Genomic DNA, 14,737 nt, shown 5'->3' with positions numbered 1-14,737 from the left:
TGGTTGCTGACAGTTGAAACTCTTGTTTGAATATTTTATTGGTTTAAAGGAACGTGAACATACCAAACATTAAACCCTATTATGAATATTTGATTTCTCTTTGTAAGTAGGGAGTGGTGGCATGTTTGGATTTAATTATTTCCCCCGACTTTTCCATTAAGGTGACTTTTAATGTCTCTTTTATCATGTGTCGTTGGAAAATGAACGTGGAAGACGAAGATTTAAATGTAAGAATGGTTAATTTTTAATCATTTTTCCATTACTAAAAGTTGATTACTATTAAATTACCACACTTAATTTGTGAGAAATTGTCCCAGAAAGACGATGTTTTTTAATAGAGTTCATGCATTCTGCCTCAACCTTTTAACTTTCCTGATAACTTCAGCAATTTATCTTGTGTAGCTGTCATGGCATCGTATTTTAAGACTGTATATATCTATAGATACACGTGTACACACACACACACACACACACATGCGCACGGCCCAATGTGTTTTGATTGCGTAGCTAATGAAATCTGTTATTTCCTGGGAATTCTCCCGCCGACTCACTAACTTTCTCATTTTAACAGCTTGTATCCGCAGCCATCTAATCACTGAGAGTAAAAACATTAACATCTCTCGAGTTGGTTATTTGGATTTAATCAGTAGTAATGTAGTTAAATTACATTAACTCGCTCATCTAAATATGCAATAAACACTATATTATAGCTGTCTATTATGGCGTGGAGAATCTCCAACCCCACCTTGGAAACCGATATAATGAATGTTGCGTTTAGGTTCAAATTGAATCTGTCACATGTGGGCGGGTGATCCACTTTGTGAGAAACAAGGGAGTGCAAAGAAAATGTGGGAAATATTACTAGTGGGAAAGTGAAAGTTAATTAAACATTCAATAATCAGGATACAGCGGATTTAATCTTGACATGAAATCCATTTAAAAATTCCTGTCAAGAGGCAGAATCATTCTCTCTCCTCCAAGACTTACCTTGAAAACAAATTGACTGAATATTCAAGTTGGATGTTTGTATCAACTCCCATTTACGGTAGACTCTGATTACAGAGATCAGTTGTTTTAGTTTCTCTGGAAAAATGGAAGTAGCATACATTATGCATTTTTATCCTGGGAATACAGATTAATGTAAAGTAGGAGAAAAGTTATATATATATTCTGAAATGTGCATAAATCTATGAAAATGTTATGCTCATGTGTTAAAACCTGACCTTATCAATGAAATATGATGGAGAGAATGGAGGCGAAGTGAAGTAGCTGCAATCACACTCCTGTGGTATTCATATGTTGTATTCATCATATAACATTTAAAGCGATACTCATATCGAAAAAATATTCTGTTAACCGGTGTAACCTTCAACAAATACTTGCAGATTTTCAATTTCATTCAATAGACATCATAGTAGCAGATGTTAATGGTTGTGTCCGAGATCATTCACTCTCCCATACTGACGATAAAGGGATGTTGAGGAATATAACAACAAGAACAACAAACTACCCCACCAGATATATTAGGGACATACGCCAAAGGAGATATAATTGTAAACATATTGTTCTTTATCCTCATGATAATTCAAATATTCTTGATAGGGATAAGAAGTAGTAGAGGAAGGCTGAGACAAGATGCCCTCTTCCTGTCAATGTCACAAGCGCAATGCATGATGGTCTATATTGATCGGTTGGTGACAATCAGTTGTACACTACTTTTCACGCTGCACTAGACATTCTGACAGCTCTACAAAATGGCCAACTCACTGTGAAGTGATTGGTGAATGATTTTGTATGTTTTCTTACTCAAAATGTTTTGTAAAACTCTCAAAATCTGACATTTAACATGCATTTCCATCAGATTCTATTCATTTATTATATTGGTTTGCCTTTAATCAAAACTACCGGCCCATCTGTTTCTGTTAACTCGCGGACAGGCCATTTCAATTAACTTTAAAAAATGTATTGATTTGGATTGATTGCCACAAAACGGCAGTTGATACAGTTTAGTCCGGTAATTCATCTTCCTGCCAATGTGCATAATATCTGTCCGGCCTCACTCAACTGCTGTGAAATCAATTTCTATCAGCGTGATTTAGAGGGAAGGAAGCAAAAATAACAGCAACCAGATTCCCCGGCCTCGCTTTTCCTGTACTTTGTGCGAGCGCTTCCAATTTACCTGAACACACCCGGCTCCGTTTGATATATCACTTTGTGCTGTAATGCGCCACAACACGCTATAAATCAGAATACCTTTGTGGACCATCTGCAGTCCAAGCACATTTATTTTGCTCCCGACTCACAGACGACGCAGTGGGTTTTTTTATTTATTTTTTTTACCCTCGTAAAGCACAACAAATCCCTATAGGAAAATCATCTGTGAGTTTGAGCAACACACACAAAATGAGCTGGCTCAGTCAAACTAAACCTCCAGCAATCTCCCCAGCCCCCCGCCCGCCCCTTCATAAGCATTTGCTTTTCTTCCCCTCCATATGTTAAATTGACTGGGTTGCGGGCATTCACTCAGCTTGGGCATTTTGTTGAGCCTGTGTATGGATCCAGACTTGCTTGGCGTAGCATAAGGCAGCAATACTTAACTGAGGACGGATGGATTTAGCGGCTCAGCTGGTGACGGGGCACAAAAAGAGAGCGGGGCGAGGGAGGGAGAGAGAGAGAGAGCTGAATTAGTTGACCAAGCAAAATGGCTGCACCGGGCTGCAGTCAGTGACCTCTGAGTGTGTCCTTGTCCCGGGGATAACACGACCTGTGAAGACACACATTTGTCCAGCTGGGTGCAAAAAAAATATATAAATAAATAAAAAAGATGCCGTGCTCAGCAGAGGACTTATGCAACAAACACTGACACAGAAAGGGCGAGAACTGCATCCAGTCAGATAATTACCGAGCGTGTATCCCCTCATCGTGTTTGGAGATTAATACGCTTGATGTGGCGAACCTGCTGTGATCTGCTGCTTGCTGTTCAAAATAACACCTCGGCGACATCCAAAGTCGGCAGCGAGCTGCCGGCTCCGTGAGGCGGCATGTCTCCACACAGAGGAGTGAGATTTTTTCCCCCGATAATGTCACCAGATGAAAAGTTAAGATATCGCTACAGTTCATCCGGAGGTGAACATGAATAATCGTAATCAAAGCCGCTGCTTGTTTTGAGTCTGGAGCGAAGACAACAGAGGGTAATTTGCATGGACGAAGCCTCCAGCAGAAACACCAGCGCGGCTAAACTGACTCGTTTGGCCTCGTAAGTGTAGAAGAACAGTCGGAAAACATCTGACATCCAAGCAGGTCTCTTCTTTTGTTAGTTTGTCACTAAAGAAATATTCAGCCTAAATGTTTTTCAACTCGGAAACATGACCGGATCAAAATCCAACCTTTTACATCCAAAGATTTTTTTTTTTTTACTGACTATTTAAGAATGTTTTCTTTAGTTTTTCCTCTGTTCTGTCAGTGATCCTCAAATTGTAAAATATGTTTTGCTGCATTTCCGTTGATCTGGAAAAATGTGGATTTAGTTCATTTAAATGTGGTTTCATAACGACTGTTGGGCCGTGTTTGAGGTGTGAGCTCGACTTTGTGCCACTCTAAGTTTATTCTATTTCATTCGGTTTCCTGTTTTTAACTTGTAAGTATGTTTTGAAAGGCTCTACACAAACACACTACATTTTTTATTATTTACTACTTATTAGTAGATTTCAGGGTATATGATTAAAACCATATTTAGTCAGATATTTTAAAATTTGAACATCTCCAAATAACCTTGCAGTGCATCATGTTGGCTGGCCTTCATCCTAATTTTTAATTTAGTCCCCGAATCACACCCACGCTCTCCTCTGGAGTTTCTTTTGTTGCCATGGCGGTGAGGTGAAAAGTGACGACCATGCTGTGACAGATACTGGAGAGTGATACCGGCTTGATTTGATCTGTCGTGTCTTATTCTTGTCACGTGTGAGGAGAGAGAGACAGTGCAGAAAAATAACTTTATTAATTAGCTTTCTATTTCTGCCTGTCCTCAGGTCGCACCATCATCTTGTCCACGCACCACATGGACGAGGCGGACATCTTAGGGGACCGCATCGCCATCATCTCCCAGGGCAAGATGCGTTGCTGCGGCTCCTCGCTCTTCTTGAAGAAAAGCTTTGGCAGCGGCTACTACCTCACCCTGGTCCGAGACGAGACCGAGAAGATGGCCGCTCAGCGTAACGGTATCATCCACAGTCAGGCCGCAGAGGTACGAACAGATGTGCGTGGATTCTGGGGCGATGATTCGATTTTAAACGCTCATTTTACTGGGAAACGCTCGTACACAAACGCCATATGTCCTGTTTAGCAATTCATGGATATTGGGTCTGTTATTGTCCACTTGGATTTTGATTGCATTATTCACCATGTGGACTGAATTACATTGGATTTTAAACAACAACATGGATTAAGTCTGTCAGTTTTTATTCTACATAATGTCGGTCCTGGGTACAGAACATCTCTCACTATTGTTTCCATTATTATAGAGTAAATAGATGTGTTTTCAAATGAGACACATGCTGGCACAACTTAAACCTGGAAGATATTTGGCTTTTGTTAAAGAGAGTAAAGTCTTTGGATAGTTTTGCTCAATTTAAGGAATAATAGTTGACACTGATCACCTATCTTCATTATTTTTGTCACAATCTTGCCTATTTTAGATGATGTTTTCGTTTTTTATCCTTGTATTTGAAAAAAATAAAATAAATGTGGGGTAGAACAAGAGGATAACAAGAAACAAAAATGATATGTTTCTATTATATTTTGCATTTCCCTTCACTTTCCCCACTAAGCCATCAGAACCTATTCTATTCAAGCATTTTTTTATTAATAAATCAACATTTAACATTGAGAGATATGAGTTTTTAACTAAATAATTGAAAGGATTCTAATAAAATCAGTCATTTTCAATCTTAATTTGTTATTATCAGTGTCAGTGCTTCTGACTGTTGACAGACACAGCGTCCGTGTGGTCTAATTATCGTCAGACGTTGCTGATTAGGACCCCGACCACACAATTACCCTCTGTGTTTTTTTTTATCCCCATTAGAATAACTTCACATGAATCTGGTGTAATTGGGAGGGGATCATTCTTTGTGACTTCACGCATCAACAAAAGAACTTGAGCTGCAAAACCTCTGCGACACAACACTAACCTCTCTCCAGTCTATTATTGAACATGGCTCCCTTTTACTTTCCTGAGTGCTCTCCTTCTCTCTTGCCACCCTCTCCCTATAATGATCTGTGTTTAGTCTCTCCCAGCATGAGAATTGGCAAACGCCTACGTGCTGGATGATACTAATTGTCGCCGGGGAGAGGGGGGATTCTCGCTCTTGCACGCCAGTGGTGCCTCGCACACTTAGTTTTAATCAATAGGAGCAAATGAACAAGATGCACTGATGCCAGCAGGGCGAGAGCAATTACCATTAGTCTGCAGGCTCATTGAGGTGAGCGCAGTCATTTCTTTGATAAAAATAAACGTGCAAACACCTTTTGTGGGGAGGGTGGAGAAGTGTTACCTCCTCGGGATTACAACTTTGTTATTCAGTGGAGTTTCAGTCAGTGTGAGGAAATGAGACATAGATTTCTGTTGCTATTATACTAAAACTTGTGGCTTCATGTTCTGCTAAAGGTTGAAAATTGTACCTCTTGTTGCCTGTGCACAGTTTTCTTTACAGCACTCAAATACAAACTTTGCACCCATAATGTGACTAATGAAATGCAGGTACTGTTTATCCTGGTCAGGAACGATAAAGCCTTTCCAATCCGTTTCTGATTAACAGGAGAAAGACTTCCCTTCGAGGAGCAGCCTTGATGACGGCATCGGCAGCCAGAGCTGGGGCAGCTTAGATCCCTCAGGTAAAAAACTTTATCTCCGTTCCTGCCAGTTTCAGATTAGCGTTGTATAAATTCATGCTACATGAACACAATTGGTACAACCGATTTTTTTTAAATAAACGCTGTGAATATTTCATCCAAAACTTAAACTTCTGTCTTTGTTATGTTAAGCATAACACGCAGCAAGTAGGTTACGCAGCTCCTTGTCAGCCTTTTTGTAAAGGAGACATATTTTGCTTGTTCAGGTTTCTTTGCTCTAGTATGTAAATGTTTTCTTGTGAATGTAAAAAAGTCTATATAGTTAAAAAACCTAAAGAAAACACTGCTCTTAAATCTCGTGGAACACCTTGTTAGTACTCCCACATTTAAAAGAGGAGCTGCGGCCATGGACAGAGGAACTGTTTTTTCAATCTTTTCAAATAATAACACAAAATAAAACAATATCTCTTTTAAAACGAACACAACCATACAACTTCTTAAAATAACCCGGTGAAAGTGTGCTTGAGGCCCATGAGCTCACAGGTTTTTACCACCAAACCAACTGAAGTAGTAAAGTAGCTGCTGCCTTGAGATGCAGTTTCAATGTTCTCACTACCAGCGGAGTGCACTTTAAAGTAAAGTGTTAAATGGGGGAAGTGGGAGTTTTAGTGATGTGAGTGCAGGAAGAACTGGGAGACAATAATGGACATGGGAACATGTAACACGGTGTCATTTGAACATCATGTTTCAGATGATGGCAAAGGGAGGATGATGTGCAGAGTTGTTTTTCAGAGGGAGGTCACGTCACGTCCTCTTGTTAGTCGAGCTCGCTCCTCAGTTCTGAAGTAGCGATTGTCCACAGTCTTCCAGAGTTTATCCTTCAAATTCAGCTCAAGATTTTTTTAATATTTAGAAGTAATGAATAATTTTGTTATGCTCAAATTAAAAAACAATTTTTTTTGTCCTCTTTAAAATTATTTATTTGAATTTTCTCTATTTGCCCATATATCATATACAGAAAATACAATTTGCATAACTGTACATATGTAAATGACTATTTGTCGAACATTTGCAATTTATCTCTACCAAGTCCCTTCTATCCTCAGTTGTAACTATAGTCTTTTTTCAATATTAAAAATACTTTTCCTTTTCTTAGTGATGTTGGGTGGATTCCCGATGTTTAAGTGTCTTAAATACAGTGCGTGAAAAAAAGAATAATCCGCCTCCTTGAGTCTCAGTCGGCTCTATATTCATCCGCTGCATCTCATTTGACACACTCTCATTCATGTTTTTCTGAACTCTTAAGCTTGAGGATATTACTGATTACTAATTACGGAGTTTATTGAGCCAACCAGGGCTCCCATGGGTCCTTACATGCTTAAAAGTTTGGGAATTGTAGAGTAGACACAAGTTCATGACAGTGTTTATGTTTATATATGTCTTTAAAAACTAGAAATTAGAATTCAACTTGTAAATAAGTTCCTGCCTGTGTCTAGAGTCACTAAATGTAATATACCCACCTCACTATTTATCTAGTGCTGTCTGAACGTTCAATGAGAATTTCTAACTCCTATATAATAGACCCATTGACTCCCACAATGTGTCATGAAAAGTAGTTTACAACCAGCGGCCACTGACAGAGCAATATATACCAGCATGCATTGTGCTCGCACTGAATGAAGCGAAAACCTGCCCAGAAGATGAGGAGACTGTTGTGATGTGCAAACAGAATCGTGTCATGTCTGAATAAGAAGAAATGAATAAAAAGCCCTTGGATGTGATTCAATAGAAGCAGCGGCAACAGAAGGAGCCTTGACTGTTGACACTGAATCGTTTTATTCAGGTGGGAAGATACATTCAGTAAAACATGAACCGATCAATGCAGATGTTTCACGTTCTAATTACGTGACAGGAATGACATTTATTTTTTTCATTTTTCCAATGAGAGTGTTCACAACAAACGCCCACTCGACCCACAACCATGCGTCGCCGACATCCCTTCTAGGTTATGGAAAGAAACGAGAAAAATAAAATAAAAAAAGTAATTAAATACAAAATGATCATTATGATAATTGAGCAAATAATAACTAAGTCTTGAAGAACACCTTATGCTGCAATCTTTACACTGACAGTAACAATCCTAGAATAAATGCAATCTAGTCTGTAGGATTCCTCATCCAAGCCCTTTATATCTATTCAAAATAAAGTCAGGTCTCCACAGCTCATAGATTCTGGACTTTCTTCCCTACAGGGTATATTTTATTTGAACACAGTTTTAAAGAAATAGATGACCTTTCACCCATCATGTCTTTTTTAATGAGCTCCTGAACAACCTGATGAATCTCAGGATGAAAACCCTTTGTTTTGTACCAGTAATTAATGTCTCTGTGTATCAAGGTTTGCTGTGTTGTGTCCTTGAAGTGGGCCTCATTGAAAGGCCATTGAATTCAATGGATAACAAAGCAGGAACAGAATATATAACAGGTACTTTTGGTTGAATAAAACACGTGAAGCTTGTTTGTGATTTGTTTAGATCGTTCTCCGCCGTTATCGTGCAAAACAAACATTATTATGTCTGGAAAATAAACATCAAACCTGCTTATTCGTTCACTCTGAATCAACCCCATGTCCCCATATGAGCTTGGAAATACCATAAGAGTAATCATACTCCCACTAGTGACAGCACATTTCTCTTTATTACCGCAGCAAACAGACTCGCACATTTTCACAAATGATTCAGCCTGATGTGCGAAGTAGATCCATTTACTTCTTCATAAAGCAGCGAGCCGCTGGTTGTTTAGCTGCAGTGATTATGTATGAGGGGCTTCTGGATCAATAATGGATGCGGTGCATTCTGCAACACTGTCCTGATTGATTCTCACTAAGACCCGGCTTCGGAATGGATGAGGCAGGAGTTATTACGGCCACTGATGTGTTTCGGTCTGTTTACAGGTTAGAGCATCAGCTGCCGACTTTTTTTACACAGCAAGGTTTTTATATGAGGTTTTCCATGAAGTTCTGAGTCACATCAATACCAACAACATAAAGTATTTTCTTTGCAGCCTGAAGTGCTGGTTGTTGTTGAACTTCAACATCATGCTAACAAACGAATTCAGCAGTGATGGAATATGCGTTAAAAAGAGGGATAGACACACGTGTATTTCCCAGAAGAGTCTGTGGTTTCCGTGCGTGTGCTCTCGCGCCCCTTCCCTTGGAGTTCGCATCGTGAGTTCCTTTTGTGCCTATTTGTCTGGCAGATCTGACAGCTGTGGGTCAACTCGTGCGGCGCCACGTCCCCGAGGCGGTCTTCTTGGAGAGCATCGGTCAAGAGATCACCTACATACTGCCCTACAGCGGAGCCAGAGATGGGACCTTTGCTCTGCTCTTCAAAGAGCTCGACCTGGCCATGGCTGACCTCGGCCTGACCAGCTACGGCATCTCTGACACCACACTGGAGGAGGTACAGCGAGCGTGGGAATGACAACCTTTACGAGATGCATAGATACAAGCATGCACACACATTTATTTATACATATGGCAACTGCCTATTTACATGTACATAACAGAAGAAAAAGTACCATACAGGACAGATACTCCTGTCTTTTTGTTAGATGTTTGCATACTAAAATAGAGAGAAATACCAGGGAAACTACCTCATTCTTGGCTATGCTGCATGATAAGTATTATCTTATTGAACAAATTCCAAAACGTCAAATTTCAAGTCTGTAATGAGATTGCGATGAACACACTGAATTCCACTAGTAGTCAGTATTTTCAGAAATTCCACTGACATAATAATATCATAGGTTTTTGTTCGTAAATATATTTGCTGTCTAAAGAAACCCATTCAACTAAATTCCCCATTATAAGGATTTAGTGGTAAGAAAACATATTCTGCTCCCTCAGATAAATCAAAAAACCCGTTGGATGATTCACAAAGATGAAAACGCGGGTGTTTTTTCTCAGCTCATGAAACGTTAACGATTTTGAGATGTGTGGTTTTTAGACTGATGTCTACAGACAGAAAATGAAGGAAAATATTTCAATACTCCTTCTTAATGTTTAAATGTAGATCCTCCAAACTTACATAAAGTACCTCAAACTGTGTAAAAGTACATGTAGTTACACAAAATATTATCAAAATAGCTTCATATTTTAACGTATTTGTTACGCTGAACTTTTTTAGCAATTAAATAAATGATCACTACTAATACTAAGGCTGTACAACCACGTCTATGAAGTTGTGGTTGTTACACATACACACAACATCTTGTGACTCACTTTGTGTTGGCATGTACACAAGTTTTAGATCCTTAAACTGTTGGCAAATACTCTTCATGTAACTGCATGAATCAGACACACAGCCCGCAGACAGTGTGAATAATTCCTCTTGAATATTTAGAATCGAGACACCGCAAAGTTATTTCAATCCATCTATGTTTTCTTTTTTGAAGTTTCAATATAATAAACACAAGCTAATATAGAAACCGGTCAGTTAAATTGCGTCTTATAACCAATCAGCTTTGTATATGATTTATTGTTTTATGTCGTTTTCACTGAAATAATTCACAGCATAAAATCCCAGTCACGCTCTCAGTATTTTTAGATGGCAGGTGCTGAGTCGGGGGCTCAACGTGCGCAACAGAAAGAAATAATGAGAAGTCACATGGACGTTCCTCACTAATGGAGAGTTTATTTATTTTGACATATAACCTGAATGAATACAAAAAGTCAAGGAGGGCACTTCTCTGAGAGAGGCCAGTTGGCACGTGTTCAAGCAGAGGTCAGTGCATCACAACCCTGATCTGATAATAAGCAGAAACCTGAGTGTTAACTGGAATCCTGCCTCGAATCCGCACACACTTGTTGACTGAATTTCTATTTAAGGTCAAATTTGAGCCAGAACAGCAGCTTTAAATATCCCACAGTCGCTGCAGGATCACTGGTGTGGGGTCATTTCACGTATGTGATGGGGGAACATGTAACTGTCATGGAACTATACTCATACGTGTGTTCTATTCACAGATATTTCTTAAAGTGGCAGAAGACACTGGAGTGGATGCAGACATTCGAAGTAAGACGACAACACGAATGCTGCCTTAGTTTCATCACAAGTTTAAAAGCTTTAATTCTATTTATATTTGTATTATCCTATTGCATGTTACTTACTACTTACTGATGCCTATTTTGACAGTTGCTGCTCTAATATTGCTAATTTCTCCAATGTCAGACTAATAAAGGATTATCTTATCTTAACAGCAAAATGAAGGAACACCTCTAGAAAAATATATGATGTGTGAGCAGAGCCGGCTACAGAGACACGTTTACCAACTCCTACTCATCTTTGCTTTACATTTATGTTAACATCTTCTTGTCTGAAGGCAAAAATTGCAAAAACCAGAGGGTGTCATAGTTGATATATAAAAACAATTATAATCAAACCAAGGCGCTCTTGCTGTGAAAACCAAAAAAAAGCGCCCACACTTCCTCAGGGTGACTCACGTGAAGGGAAGAAAGAACCAGAGGGAGAATAATCAGTTTCCTCATTAAGAGCAGGACGAACCTCGGCCTTAGGTTAGAAAAATGTTAAAAGTTCCTCGTTGCATTAACATCTTCTTGTTCTGCCTCTGTTATGCTAATGACACTCCACAATAATCTATTATATTGATTATTGTATAACTTTGCATGATATCATACATACAGCCTCTGCACTGCCCTCATAGTACAATCATGCTCCTTAATCATACTGTATGAGGTTGAAAAAGTAGGAATATAATAAGGAATATAGACTCAAACAGAATGATGTTGGGTTTTCCTACTGGTTTTGCTCATTGGTCGACCTCAGTAGAAAATTTACATTTCCTTTCCAGCGTTTTTTTGTTTGTATCCGTCCCGAAAGCACTTCGCTTTTCACGTTTTTCTCAAAATCGCATTCTTTCATGTCCCAAACACGCCTGGGCTTGTGCTCTTACAGGAAATAATATGGCGTTGTGCAGGGCAGGTAGCTATTCTCATTGTTATTTATAATCCTAAAATTGGGTCAGGCCAAAACAACATATCTTATTTGTTTTCCCAAAGCAGCAGTGGAGCCGGTTGAGAGAGACTGCGAGAGGAGCCCCCGCAAATCCAAGCGAAACAGCATCGCCAGCCTCCACACAACATCCGCACAACCACAACAAGTCTCCGGGATGACTGGCAAGTGTCTTCGAATCCTGCAAACAATAGTTTATTTTTCAATTTTCTACTGAAGGAAAGTCAATAAACTGGCCTGAGTGTATTTAAAAAAGCAGAAAGTTACGATCCATTTTTCCTTGTTGAGTTTCGCTCCTTTCTGTTTTTCATGTAGAGTTGAAGGAACGATTTACAAGTAAAGTGGAAGGTAGGTGTAGTATTTCATCTTTACTACCGTCCACCCTTAGTTTCATTATGTCCTGGAGGTTTGTGTGTTTTTCTACACACCCTTTTCTTCTGCAATTATTAACTTGATTTACCTCGGCTTTAATTTGACTTTTCCACCTCAGTAGCCATTTTGAATAGAAGGGCATCAACAAGAGCTCCGTCTTCACGGGAAGTCATTTTCAGAAAAAAATCATTTTCTTCTAATCCGCGCGACTTCATGCAACCTGTCTCTTCAACCTTTTCAATTTTGCCCACATAAAACAAATTCACTTTCAAACAATGTCTTTCACTTCGTGGAACAGGTTTTCAATCAGAACGTGTTTTATTACCTTAACGACTCATGTGGAAATATAGTGTTTCCTTTTTTCAATAACAGTTTCCTCCGAGCGTGTGAAACATAAAAAACAAGGTGTCCACAAATCCCTTGTTTATCGCCCTTTTCATAAGCTCCTACTCTGAAGAACAATGACAGATAACAGTTTAAGAGTTAATGTCCTCCCCAGACTTGCAGAGGAGCAGCGCAGTCGGCGGGAGGGGATCCACCGTCATCACCGGGTGGGAGCTGATCAGGAGGCAGTTCCTGGCGCTCTTTATCAAGCGCTTCCACCACGCCCGCAGGAGCCGCAAGGGAGTCATTGCCCAGGTAATGGCCTCAGTCTGTCACGTTGATGAATTGAAGGGTTACACTGGGAGGGGTTGCGCGGGAGGATCAAGGTAAGATTGTATAAAATCCAAGTTGGCTTTCAAAATCAGCTAATGGCATGTATGATGGAGGAGGCTAATTTCAGACGTGGAAGGGAAAAGTCCCGTCATCCATCTCGATGGAGCCACTGGTTTAACAATTCATCCCGTTGGAGAAGACACGGACTGGTGGCGGAAGGGAAAGTGAGGAGCAGGTTGAGAAATGTGAAGAGCGGCTCTCAGAGTGACGATGTAACACGGTGTCAATGAACTGCACATAGAATGATCGGTGTCGGCTCGTCAATGATGCCATGAGTTACGCCAGAGAATTCCTGAGGGGACGACCAAGGCTAAAGATGCCATGGACGCGTTTTACTGCTGCGAACAAGAAGAAGATTTTTTTCTCTTTCAATCAATCACTATCCACGAGCAGAAAATCGTCCCTGTCGCCTTTGACACAACGTCACAGTTTCGCCAAAACACTTTAAAAGTTGTTTGCGTGGCCCCGGCTTCACCTGATCACTCTGACTGGCACCGGAAAGTTTGAAAGTGACTGCCGTGATTTGTTTCTCTTTCATTTTACTTGCTAATCATGTGTTTTCATTAGCCACGTATTAGAAGTGATAGCATAACAATTACGGCGATGACAGACCGCTATTAGCCTATTAAATCTACGTCTATATTATTTTGTTCGCCGTAAACATGATTTCAAAAGTCAAAACCAATAAACAGACGTAATTTAAACGAGTCAAAACCAATTTCACTAAGTAGCAGTTTCCGAGATACTTAAATAATTTCCCCCCCCCCAAGTTTTAAAAACTGTCCAGACCTTAATTGTTTTGACACATGCAAACCACCTTCCATATAGATGAATAGTGTATGTGAATATCAGGTGATGGGACATCAGAAAGGACAGTGTCGTGACGCTGGGATAACGTTAAGTGAAAGTGACTGAATCGCAGCTCGTCCAGTCAACACTGCTGCATGCGTGTGTGTGTGTGTGTGAGCGACTGTACGTGTGCGTGTGAGCGAGAGGCAGAGGAATGTTTCACCTCTGTAAGGTGTATGGGTTGTTCTTGTAATTTGCTGCAGTACCAATCCCCATTAGTCACTGTCAATCTCGGACGTCCCCCCTTGGAGCCGCAGAACCGGATGGAAAGATAAGTGTGCGAGTGTGTACGTACAAAGGGTGCACACACACACACACACACACCCACAGTCTGCAAGGGCACACCTCCTTCCTCCTCCTCTTTATTCATTTGGCTAAAGGTTCTCTCCCCCCCCCGTCATGTCAACAGCTCCCATTGTCAGCAGATATGATTGTGTGGTGAGGTAATCTCCTCTAATACAAGCGGTTAGGGGAATATAAAAGAGATTATGGTGTGTAACACAAAAGCAGTGATTTATGGGGATGAAAGTTGGGGACAGGTGACTCTTGGCAATGTCACAATAGTGGAGAGGAAGGGACTGGTAATGTTGCAGCGGGTGAGTTGAGATGATCTCACTACAATGCCCCATTCAGCACCACTAACATGCAGTTAAACTGTCATTAAAGTACATTTTGTCATGCAGAATATTTCTATTGTTTCTGTATTTTTACTCAGGGTAGCTGTGGGTCATTTAAAACTCTTAAAAATGACAATTTAATGGCCTTAAAAAGTATTAAATACTTTCAAACTGCATGGGTCTTTGTTTTTTAGGAACTTCACTGGCAAAGATCACCATGAAATACCTCTGATGGAGAGTAAAGTTTTAGTTCTGGTGTGTGTTGCGTCGTTAGTCTGTCTCAGTTAAGTTTATATGTTAA

At 40.0% G+C, this 14,737-nt stretch overlaps 1 protein-coding gene across 1 annotated transcript in view; it reads left to right on the top strand.

Annotated features, from left to right (window-relative positions):
* The window catches only part of LOC118102796 (phospholipid-transporting ATPase ABCA1), a 164,233-nt gene that overhangs the window by 53,780 nt on the left and 95,716 nt on the right, over window positions 1–14,737 (top strand). Inside the window, exons 24-30 of the mRNA XM_035149312.2 lie at window positions 4,029–4,243; window positions 5,817–5,892; window positions 9,108–9,310; window positions 10,876–10,924; window positions 11,932–12,045; window positions 12,197–12,229; window positions 12,753–12,892. Coding sequence (XP_035005203.1) covers window positions 4,029–4,243; window positions 5,817–5,892; window positions 9,108–9,310; window positions 10,876–10,924; window positions 11,932–12,045; window positions 12,197–12,229; window positions 12,753–12,892 — 830 coding nt within the window. The remainder of the gene's footprint in view (window positions 1–4,028; window positions 4,244–5,816; window positions 5,893–9,107; window positions 9,311–10,875; window positions 10,925–11,931; window positions 12,046–12,196; window positions 12,230–12,752; window positions 12,893–14,737) is intronic.

The sequence above is a fragment of the Hippoglossus stenolepis genome, chromosome 23, assembly GCF_022539355.2.
Source record: "Hippoglossus stenolepis isolate QCI-W04-F060 chromosome 23, HSTE1.2, whole genome shotgun sequence".
In the NCBI taxonomy this organism is placed as follows: domain Eukaryota; kingdom Metazoa; phylum Chordata; class Actinopteri; order Pleuronectiformes; family Pleuronectidae; genus Hippoglossus; species Hippoglossus stenolepis.
Note: the sequence above shows the minus strand (reverse complement) of the source record. Positions and strands in the feature narration are given on the sequence as shown.